The following is a 26,924-nucleotide window of genomic DNA, read 5'->3' as shown; positions in this document are numbered from 1 at the left end:
TTGATTCTTAAAATTTATAAATTTTCTTGTAGGCTTTGGTTTTTTTTTTGTGTAAAAAAAATATTTAATAAATATAAAATTCAAGATTTATAATTCTTTCTTTTATTGTTAAACTTAGATATCTTTTATATAAAAAATATAAAAATAAGAAAATTAAATTGTCCTTAATTTACCTAAAGAAGGGGGAAAAAAAGGATTATTAATCATTGTTAAGCAGTGGTGATCGTGGTCTATCTTCATCTTATTTTCCAACCATTCCTCTCTTATTCTTTGGGTAACTTGGAAAATCTTAAAGGAAATGGTGCCAAAGGTCTAGTACTTTGTAGAGATTTAGACAATGCGCACCTCCCGACCAAAGTTTTAATGGATCACAATTCTGTGATTCACATTCACATGGGTTTGAAGGCATGCGGTGAACCTCAAAAGTACAAGTTCATGAATCAACAAAGCAAATCCGAAGCTGATAGTAGTGAAGAGAAGGGAAACAACAAGGCAGTTAGGTATCCTAAGCTAGTTGTCTTGTCTCCATCTATTTCCAACCCCAACTAATTAAATTTGTAGGCCAGACACTTGTCCCCGTCCATACTCTCATGCTCGCTGATAATAAATTTCGGATGTAGGCTCATTGATCAAGGCTTTCTCACGTCCGAACACTTTGATCTTTAGCCACAAGGGTCGATAAAGACATTTTCAAAGATATCTTGATTCTTCTTCCCCGTAGAGGTAGATCAGATTGCCACACTTTAGCCCAAGCATAAATAAACCCAGGCTCTTTCTTCGAGGTGCTCTTTCTTTTAGGCCCTTTAAGCCTAATAAGAAAAAGCCACCCTGAATTAATTTTGTTCTCAAACTAACCGGCCCAAATCCACCTAATTTGAGTTCTTTGTACGATGTACCTCGGTTAAATTTAATAATTCATATATTTATATAGTATAAAATATTAAAAATTAATATATTTATATTATACTTTTATAAAAATTATGTATCAAATTTTTTTTAATATGAAAATATAATTTTTTTTTTTTTAAATTTATTTATAATTTTTATTATTTTTGTATTTATTATTTTATTATTATTTTATTATGTTATCGTATCATGTTACATGTTTAAAGTCGTGAGATATATCATCAGTGGAGACTGGAGAACTCCTAGGGCCTTGACATATCTTTCTTTTTGATCGTCAATTAAAAATGTCCAAATCTTCTTACTCACTGCAAATTGCTAGAAAAAGATCTATGTAAAGTGATTGCATGCCATGTGTTAAGGTCTTATCCATCTTTGATAGTTGATCCCCATGTGTATTGTCTACCATTGCAATTTTCCCAAGTTTCCAAACAAGAAGAAAATAAAAACACAAAGAAACTGATAAGAAATCTTTCCAACTCAACTCTATTTAAGACCTGTGGAATTCATAACCCTTTTTGTTGTTAGAGACGCATACAACAAGAAAAGGTTAATCTTAATTTTGGAGGGAACAGATAGTATGCTGAGCCACACCATTTTGCAAAGGGGAAGAAATAAAATGGGCAAAGGCAAAAGTTTAGATTCAACCAACAAGCAAAAATCCCAGCCAAAAGCAAAGCTTGTCTCTTCCTCTGGTTAGCACTTTTATTTTAAGAGTTTATTAACCTGAATGTCTGGTGCTGATCTTAATCACTTGTATTTTCATGCTTTTTTTCTTGTGGCCACCCCACGACACACACCCATCTCATCATGCCCTATTATCTACTAAAGCCATCAAACACTTTTTAGTCACATGCAATAATTGGTTAATTAATAAGTTTTTTTGTCGTAACGATGACCCAAAATGTAGTTATTTTTATTTAACTTTATTTATTGTATTGTAATAGTAGTAAGTTTTTAATACAAAAATTATTATAATTTTAAAATTAAAAAAATTATACGAATTAAAATTTAAATATTAATGGGATATTATATTTTAAAGGTATTGCATAATCTAAGTTAAACTTGAATTTATAATAATAGTAATTTAAATTAGCAATAAAGACCTGTTTTGAATGAAAAATAATTAATTCTATTACTTTTGTTCTAAGAAAACACCAAAAATGTTCTAATAAAACTTAACTAAGTATTATTTTTCATGCAAACCCTAGGCAGGATTGAAGTGTTTGGGATTTGTTTATCCTTCCTCAAGCAAACATAATGCATAAACAAATTAAATGGTGGGTTGAACGGGAGCTCTATTTGGGTAGAAGAAGATTGAGGAAGCTATGATTTTTTAGGCTAAAGTCAGTATGATATATCATTATCATAATGGTTAAAAGCTGACCAAAGTTGCATGAAATAATTACTACAAACAAAAAGTCCACAGCTTTACAGTTTGAAAGGTCATTAAAGATCAGTAAACTGATTTAAGCATTCCAATGAAAAATCGAAAATAAAACATATATTATATTGAAAAGATCTTGAAAGTTAACTGATCTATGTTTTTTATTCATTTTATATATGATGTGAAAACTCCATACCCCAAATCTAAAATCAAGCAAAAGCTGCTTCGTTATGATCCTATCCTTCTGATGATTGAATCTTTTATTTGTAAAACTGAGACCCAGGCTCCAAGGAAAACAGCCTTAGATTATTTAGCTAGGGTTCAAGTCTTTTTATAAGCTAGAATTATTTTTAGTCCTTTTAGTAGATTCATAACTTCAACAAGAATTTCGTTTGCGTGTGTGTGTGTGCATGGAGGCACTTATGCTTTGAGTTTTGAACAGCAATCTCCATGTTTTTATGACTTTTTTTTTTTGTATTGTTTGAAATTTATCTACCAAATCAATTTGTCCTCATTATAATCAATGTTTAATCAACCCCACCAGCCAAGCAGAAGAAATACGCAATCTTTGCTATGAGCATTTTCATGATCTTTTTGTTTGTTTCATTTTTCATCATGCATTTTTCCTTGTAAGTTGATGTTTCTGGTTGCTTTTCTAAAGCCAGCAAATAAAGCAAGATAAGCTGGCCTAGCAAATTGCGGCTCCTTGTTCCTCATTTCCCAAATTTTTGCTGTGTTTCTTTTTCTTTCTTTAATAAATAATCCTAATTGGAAAGAAAGTTAAAATCTTCTAGCACTACTCAACTTTAAAGATCTTATTATATAAAAATGGAAAATGGGGCAAAATGTGGAATTGGAGCCTGCAATTTCTGGCCTTAATCAGGGTAAAGAGATTGGCAACCTTGTCTTGACCACTACCCTAAAAACAATGAGAAAAAACCAACAGAAATACAAAGAGAAGAAAATTGAGTAGTGGGAGCAAAGAGGAGTAAAGTTGTGTGTCACTTTCCCCTCCATAAAATGGAAGGAGAGGTTTTCGTTTAGGATCACAAGGAACTAGGGATAAAATAAAACCTCATTCCCACTGACATCATGTTTTTCCTAAACAAATTCAAAGAGGCATGTCCCCTCCATACAATTTACCCTTTTAAAAGAGTATTATATAGACAAGGGGGACACCTCTTTTAGGGCTATGCTTCCAACACTGCCATTGAAGGGTTATTATTTTTGTTTTCTTCTTCCTCTTGGAGACAATGGTACAGGGAAAAGACACAGAGATCCATTTGAGACAGGACCAGTCAAAGTGGGTTAATTTGTTTTAGTATTATGAATTTTATGCTGATTTTTTTTTTTTTAGAAGGCTGAAAAATATAAAGGTTTTGAAGAAATAGGCATTTTTATAGCTGGCAAAGCAGAATTTAGATAACCAGATTGGCTTGACTTTGAAAATTTAGGTGTTTGATAAGATGTGGGCCCTGTAATGCTGCAACCTAATCCATTAGTTTAATATGGGCTTAAATACAAAAACATTTGAAACTAAAGTTAAATTATTATCTAAATCCTTATCATTTAATTATCATACAAATAAAAAATAAAAAGATTCAAAATAAATTAAAAATAATCCAAATTGAAGAGAAAATAATAAAAAAAATCATTTGCCATAATTTAGATATGTGAAATGTAAGCCTAATTGTATATGGGTTAGAAAAATTGAATTTTTAAATCTAAAAAAAATCAAAATATCTAAAGGTAAATTACAAAAAATATGGATACAAATAATAAAAAATAATATGATGATTAAAAAAATTAGATAAAAAAATTATTATTGATAAAAATGAATAACATAAAAAAATTTAAACTACAACTTGAGTTTTTTTATTTGATTTTTTATGTTGCCGACCCTAAAGTATGAGATGCATGACTAAGATGTTATTGTTCTAATCCCTCCAACATTCATTTTTATCTAATTGAATCTTCAATTCAATGAAAATTAATTACTTGAGCCCCTTTATTATGACACACTTAATCATTTTTTGTTTAATTAAGGATTCAATTTGATAAAATAAAATGTTTGAAAATTCAATTGATTGTAATAAAATTTTAAATAATTATTTAATTTTAGTTTAATTTTTTATGCTTATATCTTTAATATAAGAAGAAAAGCAATTATGATCCATTTTTTGCATTTCTTTTTTTCACTTTTCCTTTGCCCAGCATATTTCACAGACCAATGGGCACTTTAATACTACTTAAGTATGTACACTAAACTTTCATTTTCAGTGCATAAGTAGTGGAAAAAGACTTTTAAAACTATGTAGATTAGAGCAAATTAAGTGAAAAGAAAAAGAAGTGATAGCAAACAAAAGAAAAATGTGGTAACGTAGCTATATATCTACTTAAGTAGTTGAGCAAGATTTTCAATTATTTGCTTTTTCCTACATCAAAACCCACTTTTCAATAAATGTTGCTTTCATTTTGATCGGATAAATGAAAACAAGTAATTCATTCGAGACAATTGATGAAATCTCACATTAGCCTAATTAATTATTGTAACATTGGAACAATGATGGAATTATGATTTGAACAATGATGCTAATAAAACATACTGTTTATGTAGTTGGGATGTTACATATCAATCTAATCACAACTAATTAAACAAATTAACTTACTAAAAAGAGATTATTAAAGCACACGAAAGATAATGATTTTAATTAAAGATGTGATTAGTGGGTGATTATCGGATTTGTGGAACCCAGTAAATTCCATCTCGACTGTAAAGATAAATGTGGTTAATCTTTAAAAGGTGAAAAGTAATGAATTGAAAAGTATTTTTTTTTTTTTTTTAAGTTTCTAATGATCCAATTTCGACAATCATCAAAGATTTATGTGATGATAATTTGACCCCAAAATCCCAGTTAATGGTGATTCCTATTGAGAAACAGGTTTGGGTATGATTAGGTAAATATTAATTTTTGACCAATAAAAGTAGGCTTTCAAGCAAATTATTTGCCTTTCAAATTATGATAATTCATCCTTTTTAAAAGTAAAAAAGAATATAATAATTTAGACAATACATGCGGTTAATCATTAGATTCTGTTATTTGTAATTATAAATTTTGAATTTTTTTGATAAACGACTGACCAAAAAGTCAAATTATTTCTTCATCAACGTTCAATCAACTTGATTAAATTAAAAACATAGATTAAAATTTTGTATTATCATCAATATAAAACCAGAAATGGTAATCACTAAACTTTTTAAAACGTGATAAATGTTTGCCGAACTTTAAGGTGTACATTTTGTAAAGTAATTTTTTTTGTTCCAAAATATTTTTTATTAATTAATTATTGGGAGTTTATTTTTTTTATTTTAATATATTTAATAATAAGTTTTAAATTTTTTTATAAAAATTTCGTAATTTTTAATGTAGGAAAAATCATAAAAATTAATTTTAAAATATAAAAAAAGAGTTTTAAATGTTAAAAAAATAAACATAATTTTCAGACATTTAAAAAAAAGAAACAAAAATAATAAATTCTTTAACTAAAAGTATATATTTTCATCATCAAAAGTCTCAACTCTCAATATTTAAATTCATAATTAAAAAATAAATTTCATTTAAAATTCTTTGTACATCAATTAAAAATTTAATGAGATATAAAATCTTTAAGTACAAAATAAAAAATTTCATTATGAAATAATTAACTTTATCATCTTTCATCAACTTTTAATTTTAATATCAGCACGTAATCTCAAATGCCAAAAAAAAGTTACCACCTTTCTTTCAAAATTCAACCGATGAATAATAATTAATAATATCAAGATTAATTTTCATATCGAGAGCTAAACTTGAGATGGAGCAAGATATCGTGATAAAACGGGGAACAATGTTCAGACAAAATGATAATCTTTTTAGCTTTAACTCCAACCTCTGTCGCATTCAAAGGCTTATTGTACTAACTACCAACAACAGCTGCAGCTCGCAAAACTTTCGTGGCAAACTCTGATATTATCTATTGATCGTAGGGATGTTTCCGTCATATAGGTAACTTTTAGAAAAAATCAACTATTTGTATATGCTAAAGCAAAATCAAAATATTAAATATTAGTGTTAAAAATAAATTTTCAATACAAAAATTATTTTTATTTAAATATAATATTAAACAAAAAATTTGGATCTTTTAATTTAAAATTTTAATTTTTCAACCTAAATGAAAAAACTCTTTACAATATGCTTTTATGATAAAATTTCACATTAATTTTATTAATAATAAGTTGATGTGATAAAACAATCAATAATATCATGAAATGTATCATTTTTTTAATAATTAATATTTTATATCAATTAATTTTTAATCAATTATGTTAATTAATAATATAAAATACTTAAAAAAATAAAATTCAAACATCTAATTATAATTTATTTATATCTACCAAATCTGTAAAAATAACATAATTCAAAAATCAAATCAGATATTAACCCGACATAAAATAATAAAAAGCTTACACTTTTTTCCCAGCAAAGAAGCAGCTCTCCTTCGCTGTTTTTTACTAACCGGGCTTTCCAGCCGGAGTCTGGTAAAAAAAAACCGCAAACAGAGCTACCTGTAAATCAATCAAACAACGGAAACCACAATGCCTCTCTGTCCCTCACCTCGCCGCCATTCGCACAAATAAGACTTGAGGCAATGACCTGCAAAGACCAACGCGCTGTTAGGCCACGGTCAGCCAATCCTCCTCAAAGTGGGGCCGTAATCCTGAAAAATGAAAATGATTGGAGCGTGTTTCGAAATCGCGGTGAGGGTCGGCCGCAAGCATTCTTTTCGGAGTTGCAAAAATGAAGTTGGTGATATTTTAGCTTCTATAACACTTGAATTAGCACTGATATTTTGGTTAAAAAAAGTCTTAAAATTTCAAGGTTTTGGATTTAATTAGTGTGGATTTAATTTAATTCTATATTAATTTATTTAATTATATTTTAATTAATTATTTAATATTTTTTATATACTTATAATTTCATAAAAAAATTTGAATTAAAAGATAACAAGAACGGGGTTAAATGATTTTACTGTATAAAGTAAATATAAGAAAAATACATAAACAAAGGAAAATATTAGTATATGAAAATGACAGAAGGAAATTCACTCCCTTTCAGCTTACATCCTAAGATAAAAGCACATGAGTTCAGCTAAAAATACGTGATTTGTCTTTGTCTTGTTGCTTTTAAAAAAAAAAAAAAAAAAAACGAGACAATGCTAAATATAATCATATACGAGACACTAACCATTAAAAATTATCACAATAATTTCAACTCTTCATTCCTGTTACGTGCTATCCATTTCTACACTAATCATTAAAATAGTATGAATATTAATGTGAAATTTCAAAGCACGTGGAAGAAGATATCCTCTTGGTTTTGTAATAAATGTGAATTTAGCAAGAATACACTTTGTCCGATTTTTAATTTAATTAATTTATGTAATAATTTTAAAAACTATGGCATTTAGTATATTAAAAATTCAAATATTTAAATTTATAATTTTTTCTATTATCATAATATAACCTCAGTTTATAAAGGATTTGATGTTAAATATTACTTTTTTTTCATTATTATATGTAATATATGAAGCCGAGTTCGATGAGTGAAGAAGAATTTATTATTAACTTTTTTTTTTTGTGAAAAATGTTTTTTTTTTAATTAGACGCGCATTTTGCTATGGGACAAAATTTTTTTTTCACCAGACAAACATAAATATTTTTATTTTTCAATATAAATTATAATTTAATTATATATAAATGTAGTTTTTTATTAAATTAAGATATTAAATAATATTTTTATTAATATATATACACATATATAAAAATAAATTAAATATATATTTTTATATATCCCAAAGAGTGTTAGATACAACACTCCAAATCCAATCTCAACTTGATTTAAATTATTCAAACAAATAAAACTTATTCCCATTGTTAATAAAAAACTGCATTAATTAGATCATAGTGAATTGAAACTCATCTGATATAGGTTTTTTTGTCATTTCTAAATTCATTATTTTTTTTACAAAATTTATCTAATAAATAAAATTTTAAAAAACAAAAAAAAATAAAAAAAATCAAATGGAATGGTACATAAATTTATTAAATTAAGATATTAAATAAAATTTTTAATAAAATTAAATAAAAATAAAATATATATATCAAAATCGAGACATAATACTTAAAATCTTGCTTTTACCTGAGTTTGATTAAAAAAAATTCAATCTAAATTATCTTAATTTAAAAAAAATGCACTAATTAAATTATAACGATTTGAAAACTTATTGAATATAAATTATTTGATCATTTTTATTTCAATTGATATTTTTATTATAAAATTTATCTAATAAAATAATAAAATTAAAAAAGTGAAATCTTTAAAAGACAAAGAAAATGAAAAAAATAAAAAAAGGGACAAAACACTTTAAGTTCTTCTCCAATTTGATCTCATTTAAAAAAAAAAAAAACTGCATGTTTCAGTTTTTTTAGAAAATGCATTTATATAATTTTTTTAGAAAATGCATCTATATTGGTCTATTGCAAATTAAAATCAATAGAATAAAAAATTTTACAAAATTTTACAAAACACTTATGACTTTTTTACAAAATGTATTTAATAAAAATTTTTAAAATAGAAATAAACTAAAAAAAAAAAGAAAAAAAAGTAAGGATGTACGCCAAGTGAACACCTTCTCTTTCAAAGTGTCAAGTCCACATCTTCTTCTTTCCCCTTCTCCACAAAATTAGCTGCATAGATAGTAAATCAGCAGATGACCCAAAGAAAGAAAAAAAAAAAAATAGTAGCGCAAAATGACCCCCTTGATAGGTAATAAAGATAAAACATGTGGGCAATTCAGGGGCACTCGGAACATTAACTTTTTGGCTTTTTCACTTTTACTACAGCAGGCTCCTAGTCTGTCTAAGTGAAAAAAATAAGTGTAAATCTTTCATTGATTTGGGCGCCCTGCATTTACTGCCACGTTGCAGCCTGAAAAGTCCATATTATAGACTGATGCTAGCAGGAGGTTTCATTTCTTTTAATTTCATGGCATTTTTTAAAAACATTTTACTAATAAATAATTTTAAACCACTTTTAAGTTAATTAAATTGTTATTTATAAAAATATTTTTATATTAAATGAAGTAGTTGATAGTTTATTTTATAAATTTCAAAATATTAAAAATATTATTTAATATAATAATTTATAAAATATCTATAAAATATTTGTTAATAACTTCTATATTTTAAATCATTTTTATTATTAGTACTACCAGTAAATAAATTTAGCTCTTTTTTTTTTCTAAAAATGTTAAGTCATTAATGAAACAAAATGTTCTTGATAAAAAAAAAAAACAATTTAGTCACAATGGCTATAAATGAAAGCAAAGTGAATTTTTTTTTTATAAAACATGTCCTAATTTAAGAATAAAAAAGAAATTATAAATATTAAAATTAAAAATAATTTAATATTATATTTTAAAAATAATTATATAAATCAATTAAATTAAATTTTAAATTCAAGAAGAGTGAATAATTAGACCCTAATGTATTTGTTAATTTGCCCAAAAACAAAGAAGTTGAGACATGGAGGGGCTGTAATGTAAATACGGGGAGAAAATGCCCGGAAGGTGAGGAAAATGGAGCACTCAGATGGGGCTTGCAGTTACCACTTACCCTTTTTTTTTAGGGTAGGAGTAGCACTAGTATTATTATTATTTTTTTTAAGGACCATATACCTCCTAAAATAAGGGAAAGACAATTCAATATTACCACGATAGGGACACCAGATGGATATCTATATATATATATATATATATATATATATATATATACGGGCTAGAGAGAGAGAGAGATGGGGAAGAGGATGAGCACTTTATTACTTTTTGGGAGCCTGTATTTGCACCCAAAAAATTTTCATTATATCCCATTAACATTCCGAATTTAAAAGTTAAAAATTAATTTTTACTCAACACACTTGTATAATCTTAAATTTCATTTACCTTAAATACCCTCACACTTCTCTCACACTATTTTCCTGCCTCTCATACCATTTCCTCACTCTAATATCTCAAATCATAAACTTTAAAATTCAATTTAATGTTATTAAGTTTCGGAGTTAATTAAATCATTAAATTTTTTATTTTTATTTTTGTTTTTGATTTTATTTAATTTTAATTAAATTATTTTTGATTTTGCAAAATTTTAATAAAATCTTGTACGTGAAATAATTGGTTCCAATTTTATATTTTCATAAATTTTTAAAATTTACATTTATGAAAGTTTGTGAATGAATATATGATTACAAATTTTTAAATTTTTAAAAATTATTGAAAATATAAAATCTTGAAGCTTCTAAAAAATGCTAATAAAATTTTAGAAATTATAAATTGCTAAAGCATTTAAATCATAAATACAAAATTAAAAATTTTAAAGATTTTAGAAAATATAAATCTAAAATTTTTTAAAGATTTTCAAAATATAAATAAATGAAGAGAAATAGAAATAGGAATAAAAAAACTGAAAGGTAATTTGTTAAAAGGGTAGTGAAATAATTTCATTTAAGAATATTTTTATAATAAAATTAAGATCTGAAGAGTATTTGTGGGGTGCGAAGCTCACTGCCTCGTTCTTTTTAAATGATGAACGCATTCATGGCAGAACAAAGAAGGGTACAGAGTGCTGCTACGACACAAGGGTAGAAGGAGAACAACAACAAAAACGGAAAAAAGTAAAAAAAAAAAGAATAACAAGTGAAACTACATAGTTAGCAGCAAACAACAAGAAACGGCAACATCAACAATAAGGCCATAAACTCCACCCAGAGAGAGGGATGAAAGAAAAAAAATTGTAAAAAAAAAAAAGAGAGATGGAATTAAAAAAATGGAGTTGTTCTAAGATTGAGTAGGGGAAATAAAAGGATGGAGCTTAAGAGGAAGAGAAAGAACTGGGTGAAGGACAGCAAAAGGAGCTATTTTGATGAAATGGGTCTTTTTTTATTGAAGTTGGGAGATTGATTTCATGGCATGCAAAGAAAGATGAAGTGGGTTTGATTAATCTTCAAGGAAACCATATATATAATTTCTTTTTGTCTTGCTTTGTAGCAAAATTTTTTTTTTTTTCTTTCCCTTATCTCTGATCCTCGCGAAGAACAGCGTCTTTATCTTTTCGTTTGTATACAATACAAATGCACTTTCAGTTACAGGCTGAAGGGGCGGTAGAACGCGCGGGTTTTGCTTCGATTTGTCAACAGGACAAGTGGATAAAGCAGCAAGAAGCTAATAGCTTTAGCTTTGCGAACAGCTTCTACTACAACAGCGAGCAAGAACCAACTTCTGTTCTTCATATGAGAAGAAGCCAAAGCCCGCCCACATCAGCATCCACTCTCTCTTCTTCTTTCAACGGCGGAGCCGCCGCTGCAGGCGGCGGAGGTAATTCCATCGACAACACCAACACCCCGGCGGCAACCATAGCACCACCTGAGATTCCACTTCCAAACAACAACAAAGAAGAATGGGCCACGGAGCTTCAACCGATCCCGAGTGAACTTGACCTTGTTCCAGGGCCTGGAGGTGCTCAAAGATGCAATCTTGGATTGGAAGATTGGGAGACTATGCTGTCTGAATCAGCCGTGTTACCAAGCCAAGAACATTCGCTTCTGCGATGGATCGCTGGTGACGTGGATGGCTATTCTTTTGGTCTCAAACAGCTGCTTCAGTGTGGGAGTACTGGTCCTAATCAGTGTCTAGATTTTGAAGGCAATGCAGGGTCGGGGGTCATTGATCAGGGTCCAGGGTTTGACCCAATTCCTTGCCTTGTTAGTTCTGGTCCTGGAAATGTAGTTTCAAGTGCTGCTCCTAATTTGGGTGGTTTTCCTGGTTCTGGGTTTGTGCCAAATTCCAACAAAAATGGGAATGGAAAGATTGGTTCAGTCATGCCAAGTTGTTCTTCAGTTGATGCGGTTAACAATCACAAGGTTCTTGGTGCTCCTGTTGGGTTGAATACTAGTATTCAAAATCCAATGTTTACTTCTCCCGGAAACAGTATTGGTCTTCCTGTTTCTTTGCCTGTGCTTTATCAACATCAGCAGCAAGATCAATATCTTGAAAGCCAAGAAGAGAAACCTCAGATTTTGAATCCACAGGTTTTGATGGGTCAGCCCCAACATCCTCAAAATCCAAACTTTTTCTTGCCATTACCTCAAGAACAGCACCTTCTTCAGCCTTTACCAAAGCGCCTCAATCCTGGTAACTTAGAACTTTCTTCTCAGATCCCAAATCTCCCATTTTCTGATGCCGGACATGAGTTGTTTATGAGAAAGCAGCAGCAACAACATATGGGGTTTCCTCAGGGAGTTCAGTTTGTTCCTCAACAGAAGCCGCTGATGGTGGCAAAACAGAAAGTGTTGGGTCCAGAAGAGGAGATGGCTCAACAACAGCAACAACATCAGTACCAGTTATACCAGCAACAACAAGCCACATTGTTCGACCTTATTTACAAGGCTGCAGAGTTGGTAGGAACTGGTAATTTTTCACACGCGCAAGGGATATTGGCGCGGCTCAATCACCAGCTGTCTCCAGTAGGTAAGCCCCTTCAAAGGGCTGCTTTCTACTTCAAGGAGGCTTTGCAATTGCTTCTCATGAATAACCCAGTCTTTCCCCCGCCTCCAAGGAGCCCCACCCCTTTCGATGTTATCTTCAAAATGGGGGCTTATAAGGTCTTCTCTGAAGTCTCTCCCTTTATCCAATTCGTTAATTTTACCTGCAACCAGGCCCTTCTTGAAGCTCTTGATGATGCTGATCGGATTCACATTGTGGACTTTGATATTGGATTTGGTGCTCAATGGGCTTCCTTTATGCAGGAGCTTCCCATGAGGAGCAGAGGAGCTCCTTCATTGAGAATTACTGCCTTTGCTTCACCTTCAACGCATCATCTTGTTGAGCTTGGGCTTATGCGTGAAAATCTTATGCAATTTGCTAATGAAATTGGTTTAAGTTTTGAGCTAGAGGTGCTTAATTTTGATTCTTTAGATCAAACCCCGTATTCTCTGCCAATGTTTCGATCAAATGAAATTGAGGCAGTTGCGGTGAATTTTCCCATTTGGTCTTCTTCCAAACAGCCCTCTGCTTTGCCCAACCTTCTGCGCTTTGTGAAGCTGCTTTCGCCAAAAATTGTGGTGACTTTAGACCAAGGGTGTGATAGAAATGATCTGCCATTCCCACAACATATAATCCATGCGTTTCAGTTATATATAAACCTATTAGAATCACTTGATGCCGTTAATGTGACTTCTGATGCTGTGAACAAGATTGAGAGGTTCCTTCTTGTGCCAAGAATTGAAAGTACTGTGTTGGGGCGTTGGCATGCACCTGAGAAAATGCCTCTTTGGAGGACACTTTTTTCCTCAGCTGGTTTCACCCCTTTAACATTCAGTAACTTCACTGAAACTCAAGCAGAATGTGTGGTAAAGAGGGCCAAAGTGAGTGGGTTTCATGTTGAGAAGCGCCAGGCTTCACTTGTGCTTTGCTGGCAACAGAGGGATCTTGTCTCAGCTTCAGCTTGGAGGTGCTGAGGAGCAGCATCGGGCAGGCAGGGGAGGTTGGTTTCTTTAGCAACTCGCAATCCATCAACTCTATCCTGAATTATGAATTAAGTCAATAATTACTAAAATCTGCCGCTTTTATGACTTAATACTAGTGAATTGTCTTGCTTGTCAGTCTTCCCTGCTTGTTTTTCTAGCACAGACGCAATTGCCCGTAGAAGAAAACAACTGACTGGAAAAGTCAAAAGTCTGTTAGGGGCATATTGATATTTCTGCTATGGTAGTCTGATGTCTGTTGTTTTTTTTTTTTTTTTTGGTGAGAAGCTGTATTTTCTTCTGGTTAAGGTGGTGATTTGTTGAATATTTGACAACAAATGCAAACTAAAATTGCAAATACAGATTACCAGAATTTAGTTTTATGTTTCTGGGGTGCTGTTGATAAGTTCTCAAATTGTATGTTAGTTTGATGTTTGAATCCAAATTCCTACTTTTCTACTATGTTGCATATAATGCATATTTTAATATGAGACGTCTATGCCTTTGCGTGTCGTCTGGAGCTATTGCCCAGTTTAGAACTGGTTCATTGATAACAAATGATTAAAAAAACTATTTTCTTGTGCATAGTTAGAGTAGTGATTTTTCTTGATGATGTTTAGATTTAGTTGAAAGGGTGATCAGATTAAAGAAGTGCTAAAGCAAGCAAGGAATCAGGAAAATGTGCCTAAGGTGGGGTGCCCTTGGCCTTTAACTGCCCTGAGAATATACCATTCCATCTTAGTGTTAAATATTTATGAATAGAAAGATTTCTTGGGGGGATATAGTGATTCCTTGATAAAGCAACATCCATTTGAATGTCTCCTGTGTTTTACCATCAACAAGCTGCTTCTTTGAAGTTTTTAGGTGTTTAAGTAGATGTTCTTAGATAGATCAGGTAAATATCTGTTGGAGTTTCCCTTTGGCATCCCATAAATTTCCACTCCTATCAAGAAAAAAAAATACTGAAATATTTGTTATGTTAATGATTAAAGATGGGTGATGCTTTGAAATCTATCTAGCTTTACATGCAAAATCTGTCATAATAGAGTTCATATCATTTACATCTCCTTACTTCTTCACTCTACCTAGTCTTATCACAGGTTATATTGTCCAACCATATGGCCTGAAACCCGTTTTCTTTTTGTGTTTATTGTTGTGGTGTTGCCTTCAAATTATGTGTGATTTTATGTTCTACCCTGTGATGAGCTCAATAGTAAAGGTGTTCCATAGGGGGTTCACTATAGCATACTGCCAATCATTTGTTGGGTAAGTCACGATTTTCTTATCCAATGTTCTTTCAGTATCTTGTCGATGATTATGAGGTGTTACATTTAGTTTCCTTACCATGTTTTCTCACTTACTAATGGAGTAGTTCCAGCAGTTCCTACCATAAGTCAAATAAATTAGGGTGATCTAATCTTCAAATATATTTGTTGTCAGTGATTGTTCATTTGTTCTCTTTCTGAGGCTCTGATGGAACTGCCAATCTCTTGTTTAGGATCCCTTTTCAATTAGTTAATTTAAGTCAACCATTATTTGCTTCACTGATGGGTAGTTATAATCTGCTTAGATTGGGAATTAGTCTTTGGAATATCAGATAATGGCATCCCTAGATTCAGTGCTCTGAATATTATTTCCAGAATCAATATTATTAGAGCTACCCTTTTGCTTAAATCTTATCCTAATCTTCATTTAATAGAAAGTTATCTTTTTCCATTACTTAAAAGCATTTTTGCTGTGTCAGATTCTCTATTTGATTAAATAGGCAGTTAATGCAGAGATGGGTGTGAACATTCCATATCACCTCTTACCAAGTAGTAGCCTGTTTGTTACAGTGCCATGAAGAAATACAGGTAGATATGTCTTTAGCTGGAACTTTGATATGATAATTTTAAACATGATATATAATGATATAATAAAAAAAATACAAAAATTATACGAATATACGAATTATCAAATTTATTGGAACCTGGTACATTTACCCTTACCAAGTTATCGCCACAAAGCTACTTGGTTCCTTCCCCTACCTTTCCCTGGGAGAGCTTGCAAGACATAAACCTAAACAGAAAACAACCTTTGATTAGCTGACCTGACCTGTTATAAACAAAGGGTAAAAGACATTTGCTGCAACCTTGGAAGACAAAATAGACAATAAACACGAAGACACCTAAGATTAACTATATTTTGTTCAAAGTCTCTTAAACAAATACTTGTCTTTTAGTACATTGAATTTGCCATTCCATTTTTTTTTTTTTTTTGTTGATTAGTTATTGGACATCTACTAATCAAGTCACATGGGTCATTTTTTATTGAACACCTTTCTTGATTAATTTAACTCATTTTCATATTGGAGGCGTCTAGTTTAATCTATTTCTTTTTTATGTGAATGCATAAATGATTGAATATTAAAATTCATGTGAATATTATATGTAGTTTATGGAGATAAAATATGATGTTAAATTCATGAGAACATGCTGAGTATGGACCGCGACAAAGATTAATCATAGCTTATATCCTTGCTCATTTTTTTAAAACAAATAAATAAACATAAATTATGGTTTTAAATAGATATGATGATCTCAAACACAATAAATTAATACGATATAAAAATAATATGAATAAAAGATACATTAATAACGTGATTTAAAATTTTAACAAAAATAATAAATAAATTTAACAAAATAAAAAAATATTTATATTTTTATGTTGATATAAATTATGATACGTTATTTTCATACAAAATGTAATATAAATATATGAATTATTAATATTTTATATGATATAAATATATAAATTATCAATTAATTTTTTAACTCTACTAAGTTTACTAGCTGGTTTAATCTATAACTAAACTATAATTTATGAATATTACAATAAAAACTAAACGTAAGAGAGATGGTAGATGGATTTGATGAAGGAAAATTTTAATTATATTAATCTCTGAATGTAGAAATTACTAATAATAGTAATTAAACATAATTCTATTTTAATCTAAAGGCCTAGACAGTCTTCAGGCCCAACCCAATTGTACGGCTAGCTGTGAGCCATTTAAAAAATTAGTACGTCTATGAACTCCGTGTCTGTGATGAAGTGATCAGGACTGGTCCCTTTAGCCGTGGGGTCCTTTTCATGAGAGATTCTTATCAAAATCATGCCACGTGTACGGATGATATGAGGTTGTATTAGTAGTCCATGGTATCATTGAATTAAAAAAGAATTGAAAAAGGTTATCCTATTGTCTTGCATTGATTATTACTCAAGTCATTGTTCCAAGGAGGTTAAAAAAGTTGATGTTCTTAAGAGGGTTCTTAATTTGCGTTTAATTAGTTTTTAACTTAGAATAAGTAATTGAGCAAGTTTTAAATTCATGTGTATTAATTGAGTTAAATTAATGTAGATTGAATAAAAGGGGCTGAATGTATTGAGTTAAATTTTAAATTATATTTTATTACCTTTCTTTGTTGTGAAGAAACAATCTTTTCAGAATCAATCAAAAGAATAAAATTAATGTAGATTGAATAAAAGGGGCTGAATGTAAAGCTCCATTCCAGCTGGTTTTGGTTGTAGCTAGTAGAGTTTCTTCGATCATTCAATTTGCCGCAGAAATTCTAGCTACTGTTATCCATCCATTCTTTTTAATCCATGCATGCACTTTTAATTAAGCCAAATGGGTTCTTTTTCCCTATTCAATATCTTCCTTTTTCACCTTTTTGCCGGTTGTTTGATCCAATCTCAAAGTTTTAATTCCGATCCCAATGCAAAACACACCCGGTTCTCCTGTTTTCAAACATGACAGACAAGGGATTGCATGGGAAAGCAAGGTATCTTCATATTCTGAAACCAAGGTTTGGTTCTGGGTCCATGCCAATATGCCAGCCAAAACTCCAGGTAAAGAAATGGGTAACTTGTATAAATTAAAACATAGTCACCAAACCAAAGAAACTGAGCCATAATATTTAGGTTGCCATTGACTTTTTGAGTTCTATAATTGGCCATAAACCATGGTTTATTGCTTGCTTCTATCCATACTTCGTTTCTTTATATCGGGTTGACTCCAAAATGTTTCCAACCTCCAAGCACCAAGCAATCCAAGTTGACTCAAGAAAACAATTTCCTCTCCCTTTCCAACTAACAATGATGACTTGATGAGGATGTTCTGGATGTGCATGCCAAGATCGATTGTTTTATCAAAATCACTTTAATACAAATACTTGCGCCATCCAAGTCAAATAAACGTGTATATTTTATCAGTACATTTTTTTATATATCTTGACTTTTAGAATACAAAGTTTCGACAATTTTTTTTTATTCAACACAAAAGTTATAGCCTGTTTTTGGGAAGTCAAATTTGCATAGAAAATCCAGTAGAAAACGGATTCTCGACTGCCAACATTGAACAAGGTGGTGGTGGGATTGATGATTATACCATCAAGACATGAAGCGGCATGATTGAAGAACGTGTTAAGCAAAACTATATCCAAAAAGTATTTTTAATCGCACAGATATCAAGAAAGTGTTTGAGAAAACAAGGCGATTCTTCTACAAATTACGATACGAAAACTTGGAGACATCGAGCACGTCATTTATGCTTGAGGTATCAATCTTTGTTTGAAAACATATAAACATTTTGGATAAGTTGAGTTTCTTGTACTGAATTCCATAATTCTGAGTATATAAATTTCACATCACATTCGAATAGGATTATGGTTTCAAACATGATATTATAATACTGACGGAGCATGAAATTTGAGAGAGAAAAACAACCAATTTCAATTAAGTACTAAGCCCTTCAATGACAGATTGTTCATCATTATCAACAGGAAATGTTACAGGATCGTTCATAATCCACGTGCTAGGCACTAGCCCAACCTCGAAAGTCATTTTAATTGTGGTAGAACCTGCCCTAGATAAAGATATATCAAGTTCTGGGCAAAGTGATTTGGATATATATAGTTTTTATTTTTAGTGGGGAAAGTGTTTTTGTCATCAACATGCCTCCTAGGAGCGAGGGATTTTGGTTGGACAAACATAGATGCTTTTCATGAGACATGAACCAGCTTTTGGTTCTCCTAGCCGTCAATCATGTTTGCCAAAGCAATGTTGAGTGGGTCGCCACCCATCAAACTCTATTTGCTAATGGTCCTTTCAGCTGGCCATACTGATTAATACTAGTAATCTTTTCAAACATACCATTTCTTCACGTTTCCATCAAATAAATATTTAATAATTTCTAGTTTAAATTTACAGCAATATTACAGCAAAGGTTACTGGCAAGACTGATAATATAATGGCTAATGTTAAAGAGTTAAAAAGATGATTTGATTGGTGTGCGTATGCAAGGAAAGTTGAGGTTTTCGTCACAAAAAACCTTTCCCTTCTGTCTTTTATAGATGCTTTGCCTCTATATCTCATCCAATCCGATCTTTTCAAGTTTCCCCCATTGTTTTTACGTCTCATTTTTTAGTTGGGCGTGAAAAAAACGCATTACTTTCATTTATTTTATGCCAAAAATGAAAAACAAAAGTAAGCATTCATGTCAAAAAGACATTCAAAAGATAGGACCCAAACACTCCCAATCGCTTTCTTTGTCTGTCTGTGCTGCAGTCTCATTTTCTGTCATAATTTGTGTCCCATGCTGGACCCATTTTCTTTTTCTTTGAACCATTCACCTCTGTGGAGCTTTGGTTCCACAATGAACTCTTAGATGAGCATCTTGGGTGGCTTCAAAATCAGGGGTTTTAATTTCTTCTCTTCTTTTTTCCTAGACTTTCCCCTTATCCCGTCTTTGACAGTTTGGTGTGATCAACTCATTAAGGTCAACCATGCATTTTCTTGCTTGAGTTTTTTTTCATGGATGTCTAACGTTTTGATATTGGAAAGATATTATAGTCAGGGACAGTTTTGTTCCATCTATTACTATTATTTTCTCTCATGGCCGATCCTCTTACCATTCCAAAATTTCAATCCTTTGCCAGTGCTTGCTTTTTCCTGACCCCACTCTGCTCTCAAGTGTCAACTAACAATCATGACAAAAGTTTGAGAGTGACCCTCAAAAACCCACCTTTATACAAATTGCTACCCGATGCTAGATAAGTTGAGTGCAGGAAAAGAAATTCCATCTTCTTGTCTCAAACTCTCAGTAGTTACAGGTTGACAGGAAAGTTTAATGCAATAGCTACATAGAAAAAAGTACAGGTCCACTACTAAACTTAAATTTTGGTGGATAGATCACTTTAAACAAAAAATCAAGCACATATACGAGTTAAAGAAAGGGAACAGAAGCCACAAAGAGAAATTTAATAAAAGTTAACATCCCTTGACAGTTGACAGTGAGCTATATCTTCTGAGTGTGTAGCAGGAAAAAAAAAAGTGAAGAGACCGCTTTATATCAGTTTCCTTTCGGTTTTGGGATAAGAAGTGACTTTGTTCTCTTCTGCCCACAACTGACATAACATATATTATTGATGACATTAGAGATATCAAAACTGCTTTCGGTTGATGATCAGCAATCTGTGGAGATTTCCCCATTACTCTTACAAAAAGTGATGCAGGGCCAATGGACTACTTCAAGTTTTTAGCTTGCAATGCATGTTCTTTTCAGCCCAGATAAGAGAATCCAAACGCCGACCCAGTCATAGAATGACAGGAACTGACAAGCAGATTCAGTACTTGGACACGGATAATCTGATAAAGTACAGAATCAAACACCAAGCACAGATGAAAATCATAAAGTACTTTTTATGAAATAGTGATAATTAAAGCTAGAAATAGAAACTGCAACTACAGTTTAGAAATTGCAGCCTTCCAAATAGGAACAGTGCAGCCCCATCCCATGGAACAGTACTTCAACAACATAGGAAAAATGTGTTTATTATCTCAGTCCAAATGAATCATGACGTGAAAGACAATTGTCCACTTTGATCTAAAAGCTAACTTACGAAGTATTATCCATTTTGATAAAAAAATTTATAATTTTATTCTATAAAATATTTCACAGATTTAAATTTAAATCTTTAGATATATATTATAGTAAAATTTTAGATTATTTCAATGTGAGATTGAGGCATTACACATTATGGCAAGTTGTTATGATGTAATGTTTTTCCCTTGTTTGATGGAATTGTATAGATCTTAAACTCCAGCAACATGAATTCATACCCCAATTCATTCACTGAAAAAATCAACAAAAAAGATTATAGTCTCTGCTCACGGTATTAACTGACGGGCCCAGGGATAATTTTCCCCGAGGTTTCTCTTCAGGTGCTGGAAACAGGAAGGGCCCATCTCCCCATGTTTTCTCTAACCAGCCCAATTACTCTTGAACTTTTTTACTTGGAGAAAGCAATACGGCCCAGTGGGTCGCAAGACCAATGCTTCATTTCTCAATGCTGCCTGTCATTCAAGTAAAACGCATCGTTTTAAATTCTCTGAGCTGCTCTCCTTTCCCTAATAATCAATCCTTGGCAAAACAGAAAAGAAAAAAAAAAAAAGAAAAGGAAAAGAGCGAGAGAGAAAAATGGGAACGAGATCAAATTTCTACAAGAACCCTTCCCTCTCTTACAAGAAAGATTTAAGTCTCTCCTCTGCTCTTCAAAACCTAAAAGGTGAATTTTCTTTTCTTGTTTTTCCTTCTCTCCTTTTTCTTCCCAACCAAATAGGTTTAACTTTCCTTCCTCCTATTCACAGCATATAATATCGCCACCGGAAATGCTCCTCCTCCCGTCGAAGAACAATCTCATGTTGACAACAAAAGCGCGTGCAAGAAACGCTCGAGAGAGCGTAAGCCATTGTCACCGCCTCACGTTAGCCATGAAATTGAAGACAACGATGGACCTATGTCTCATCAGGATTACATTCAAAGAAGAAGGCGAGTTTTTAATGTATTTTTCACATTTTAAATTTTAATAATTTTTCGTTTATTGTGAAATTGCTTTAAATTTTTTTTTGATATCCGGTTCTTGATTGAGCAGGAGAGAAGTTAGTTCAACTCAGGGTTACGAGGAACTCAGTGCCGATATTTTGGTAATTTGGCGATTGCTTTTTATTTTATTTTATGTGAATTTTAATTATCTTCTTTTAGTTCTTAATTCTTTTTCTGTTTGTTGCAGCAAGCTTCCAATTCGAGTGTAAATTTGGTAGACTATGGAAGTAAGTTAAATTCACGTTACTTTTGATAGCAAAAGCCAATATTAATGAAAATCTTACATTAACATAGATTCAATTGTTGGTTCGGTTAATAAACAATTGATTTTTAACATTCAATTTGTAAGCTTTGATGAATTGCAACTCTATATTTTCATTTGAATGTATGCGCAATTACCGAATATCATTTTCCCTTAAATTCAGGTGATAAAAGTGCTTCTTCTGACGATAAAGAAACTCCAGATCCTCCAGATTCTGGTTTGTTTTTGTATTTCCTTCAATTAACCGTAAATGTTTTGCTTAGAATATTAAAAAATTTAAAATTGAGTTGGCAGAATTAGTGGCTAGTTTATGCAGAATGACCCAGGTTTCTTTTTCCATTTATTGATAGCTTATGGTTGATGAAGCTGTAAATTATATTAGTTGCAGATGTGGCCTTTACACTTGTTTTTACTATGTTTATTGTAGGTGATGTGAATGAAGTAGATCAGGTTAAAAGAAGAAGTGAGCAACGTTTTCCTCTTCCAGGAGAACCTGTTTGTGTAGTTTGTGGTAGATATGGAGAATATATATGTGATAAGGTGGGATAAATGAACTTTGTAATTCAAAATTTACCACCTCCTACCCTTAGTTATTTCTGCCTGGAATCTCCCTAACTTTGTATGTTATGTGTGTCTGCTATTGTAGACTGATGACGATATTTGCAGCATGGAGTGCAAATCTGCTCTTTTGCAAAGTCTTCAAATAACTGAGGTCCTCATGCTCTCGCAACTTTCTTGCAGTAACAAAAGGATGTCTCTATTTTTACTGTTTTCACTATATTAAGTCTGTACTATTTGTTGTGTTGCCAGAAATCCTTGAGTGACCGAAATCCATCTCTCCCATCATCTGAACTTGCATCTATCTATCCATTGCCCGAACTTTCAGAGGACACTTGGGATTACGACCACCATCGCTGGTCCAAAAAGGGATCTAGTCTTTGTACCTACAAATGGTACAGTTTCTTTTTTAAGCTTTGTATTTCTGAATAACATTTGAAAATGAATTTTCTTTGAGCATGAGATATCATCATAGGTGTTTCCATGTCATTTGAAAGTAGTTTCTACTATTTAGTTGTGATTACTGTTGAGTCTAATATGAATGATTCTGGTTTTAGTTGGAAATGCAAGAGGCCTGGACACCTTGCTGAAGATTGCTTGGTCACCACACCTGAGCAGGTTTATTATTACTTATTTTCTGCTAAAGGAAGCACTTTGGTCCTTTACATTTATGTACTGTGAAAACATGTTTCTGCTTAGTAAAGTGTTCTTTATATGTAGGCGGCCCTGAGGCAGAGCAAGCCCACTTCCATATCCAGAGATCTTCTTGAACTGTACAGAAGGTTTATACAACTCAATTTCATGTATATATCGAAATTATGTATTTTCAAAGAAGAAAATGGTTAAAGTTAAAAATTATTATGCATGGGATTGTTCTATATTGTTTTCTTAATTTTTCTTGAAATGAAGGCAATTTTGGGTATGACAGCTAGACTCCTGCATGGAGGATTTGGTAAAGACTTGTTTTTTCCTTTATTTATTTATTCCTTCTTTTTTTTTTTTTGGGGGGGGGGGGGGGGGGGGGAGGGTTCACACTTATTCTTTGTTTTCAATGGTAGCCTTATAGATCTAAAGGCTTTGTTTTAATCTGGGATTGTTGAGTTTCAATCTTTATTTGACTAAATGAGCTAGATTTGCACCATTTGTTAGTCTCTTTGGTTGGAAGTTGTTGATTTCTTGCTTTATGTTACATCATGACGAAAAAAGGAAGATCCTTGCTGTGTTTGAAGTCAAAATAATTTTCATTCTGAGGGAGCTTAGTTCTCCTTTTTGCTTCTCTTCTATCTGCAGATGCCATCAGGTAGGCAAAAACTTATCTAGGGCAAGCTGTGATGTATGCCGCGGCTCAATAGGCTTAGCCACATGTCTTGATTGCAGCACTGTCATTTGTGACAAGTAAGCTATATAACTTCTATCTTCTCACTTTTCACACTGATAATTCAATTGTTATGTGTTTGTCTTCCTCACGTCTTGTAAAACTAAAGGGAAATTTATGATCTTTCCTCTTGGATATCTTGAAACACAGTGCAGGTCATTTGAATGAACATATCTGTACCCATCCATCTCATAAACAGTACTACTCACATAAACTCAAGCGACTGGTGAGAATTTACTTTTCCTTTCTGTGCACTTTAGATACTGTATCACTTGGAATGCTTGTCATGACAATAATGTAAAACATGTAATCAAAATAGGTGAAATGCTGTAAGTCAACGTGCAAGGTGACTGACATTAAGGATCTTTTGATTTGCCACTACTGCTTCGATAAGGCCTTTGACAAGTTCTACGATATGTATACTGCAACCTGGTAAATTATCTATACCACTTCAATTGTTCTTTAATGAAAATTTTATAGCCCATTATAAAGTCCTTTGTAACTGATCAAATGTGCTCGTCATTGCTGACTGCAGGAAAGGAGCTGGACTTTCAATCATTTGGGGTTCCATTTGTTGTGAAGATCACTTCGCTTGGTATGTTTTCTAACATCATTGACATTCTTTGTTGTTCCTCTTATGTACACAACTTTATGGCTCGTCTTTATGCTGACGCTGCAGGCATAGGATGAACTGCCTAAATGCAGATGTGGAAGACCGAGCATATATAGTCAGTAAAAACATAGAGAAAGAGAAAAACGTGCAGCTCAGTGACTTCATTTTCTAACAGAGTGTTGAAGGCAAATAATTTCCTGTCAGCTTCTTCCTAGATCCAATATTTATGGGATATGGCATTGCCTTTAAATTTAGGATAACTTGCCTGTAAAACTGCACATAATCTGTTTGATTCAACTTTAAAGGCTTTTGAGTATCATAAAATAAAAGGTCTTTATCACTTTCTTTGAATCGTTTCCGGTTCAGAGCAATTCACTTAGTCTTAGGCTGCCCAGGCCTTCTTCAGCAAAGCAGCTCATGTATTCTCTTTGAAACGACGAAAGTGCCCTCATTTTAAAGCCTCCAGTAAGGTTGATCCGGTGCACCTCTATTATTATTTATTATTATTATGCTACTAATAATAACGTCCTTCCTCGGAGAATTTTCCTCCAAAACAAATCCTAGTTTTCTTCCCTTCTCCACTTTTCAGTTTTTGTGAATTGGATTCCTTGGTTAGCAAAGCAAGGACAAGGAGACCTCATTTAAATTAGCGTTAAGCAAGGTAAGCACGCTATTTTTCATATTTTCTTGGAATTTATTGATCCATTATTTTCTTCTTTGTTCGATATTTGAATCTTTGTGGAATTATTAGAGCCAGACAAGAATTGGGTATAATTGTTGCCCCAAAAAAATAATTTTAAGTCCCTGATTTACAATCTGATTTCTATTGCTATTGAAATTCAATTTGCTTTATAACCCCATTGCATTTAATCTGAAATTCCAGTTCTTATCAATTTTAAACCTTTCTCAATTAGGTGTAGACGACAATAGCTTGATGGTGACCCTGAATTTCAATTTTTAAATAGCCTACTAAATTGTACACTGATTATTTCAGGTGAAATTTAGAATTGAGTAGCTATGGGAGGTCATGGAGAGTTAAATATTTTGCCCCAGAAACATTGGAATGTTTATAACTACGAAGAACAGAGAGAAAGTCCAGAAAGATGAAGAAGCCGCTGCAAAAGAAGAGCAGCTAAAGCGTGAACAGGCGAGAAAAAGGGATGATTAGTTCCGTCTTGACAGGCTTCGGGCTGCTTGTCTCTTCGCTCCATTAAATAAAGCTGGAGGTTCGGAGCCTGTTACTGAGCCTGTGGAGGTTGTTGAATCGGAACCCAAATCTGGTCATTTTAATCTCTTTGAAGGGATTAAGATTTTTGACCCCTTTGAAGGTTTGGAGAAGGAAGGAGCTGCTGAGAAAGATGGGTTCAAGAGGAAGAAATTGAAGAAAGAGGAAGTGGCACCCATGGTTGTGGCGCCAGAGGATGAGAAGTATAGGTTGGGTTATGGGATTGCTGGAAAGGGAGTTAAGTTGCCGTGGTACCTGGAGACGCGGAGTGTTGATGTGGAAGAGGAGTGGAAATTATGGGTCAGAAAGAGTGTAGCAGCTGTACGAGAGAAGGAAAACTAGGAAGAAGATAATAGAAGAGTTGAGGGATGAACGTTTGAAGAGGGATATGCGGGAGAAGGAGAGAGAACGAGCATTGTTAATGGAGAAGAGCAAAACAGGTAGGGCTATGAAGAATACATAGAAAGTTTTTCAGGAGGTGAGCTTGCAGTAGAAGGTAAAGCTTAGTAGTTTAATGTTTGTAAGTATGAATTTATGGGGCTAAGAATCCTTTTGATATTTGTAAGAGCAGCATTGAATTTTGAATTTTTTCAATATTTAATGTCACAAAATATTTTGTAAGAGGTAATTTCGATTCTTATATGTGAAAATTTATCATTTTATTCATCAAATTACTAACTTGGATGTTAAAATAATGTGGCTTGATGTGGTGGTTGTCAATTGTTGGCAACATCCATCCTTCTGACCCCAATGATTTGATGTTTCCATCCGCTTTTATCACAGCATGCTTCGAAAACCTGTAGAAGCAGGTTTATTCTTTCATGGTTATCATGGGTAGAATTGATCTTCAATCCTTGTTTAATCCTTGATTCCGCCCATATCCAGGCAAATCAATGAGCTCTCCCCTCTCAATAGGCTTATACCAAACTCTCTTAACCTTCTTCTTATCCTCCTTACGCATTATTTGATTTTTATTATTAGCCTCTGCACTTTCTATAATGTACTTGTACTGCATTCCTACGTAACAATTTTGTTTTTAACATATCCAAGTCCTAATTGTCTAAC

At 32.2% G+C, this 26,924-nt stretch overlaps 2 protein-coding genes and 1 pseudogene across 3 annotated transcripts; all 3 read left to right on the top strand.

The window, feature by feature from the left end:
- The first annotated feature begins 10,912 nt into the window (after positions 1–10,912).
- On the top strand, positions 10,913–14,364 carry LOC111315291 (scarecrow-like protein 22). Its single transcript, XM_022916910.2, has one exon. The coding sequence runs from the start codon at positions 11,515–11,517 to the stop codon at positions 13,897–13,899; it is 2,385 nt and encodes a 794-aa protein (XP_022772645.2). The 5' UTR covers positions 10,913–11,514; the 3' UTR covers positions 13,900–14,364.
- Positions 14,365–21,348: 6,984 nt separating this feature from the next.
- LOC111305472 (uncharacterized) lies at positions 21,349–26,487 on the top strand. 2 transcript variants are annotated; one of them, XM_089765420.1, is made up of 17 exons: positions 21,349–21,509; positions 21,592–21,772; positions 21,876–21,927; positions 22,014–22,053; positions 22,252–22,305; positions 22,516–22,628; positions 22,735–22,800; positions 22,899–23,041; positions 23,204–23,264; positions 23,367–23,428; positions 23,937–24,041; positions 24,172–24,247; positions 24,341–24,453; positions 24,557–24,616; positions 24,701–25,104; positions 25,224–25,295; positions 25,629–26,487. In XM_089765420.1, the coding sequence occupies exons 1-15, from the start codon at positions 21,422–21,424 to the stop codon at positions 24,804–24,806; spliced, it is 1,320 nt and encodes a 439-aa protein (XP_089621546.1). In that variant the 5' UTR covers positions 21,349–21,421; the 3' UTR covers positions 24,807–25,104; positions 25,224–25,295; positions 25,629–26,487. The 2 variants fall into 2 exon arrangements, with proteins under 2 accessions (XP_089621546.1, XP_089621545.1); XM_089765419.1 differs by having other exon boundaries at positions 24,701–25,295.
- On the top strand, positions 25,652–26,487 carry LOC111305478 (uncharacterized; annotated as a pseudogene).
- Positions 26,488–26,924: the final 437 nt, after the last annotated feature.

Source organism: Durio zibethinus, chromosome 9 (assembly GCF_047325235.1).
Source record: "Durio zibethinus cultivar Kanyao isolate XHJ-2024 chromosome 9, ASM4732523v1, whole genome shotgun sequence".
Classification (NCBI taxonomy): domain Eukaryota; kingdom Viridiplantae; phylum Streptophyta; class Magnoliopsida; order Malvales; family Malvaceae; genus Durio; species Durio zibethinus.
This window is presented reverse-complemented; position numbering and strand designations above follow the sequence as displayed.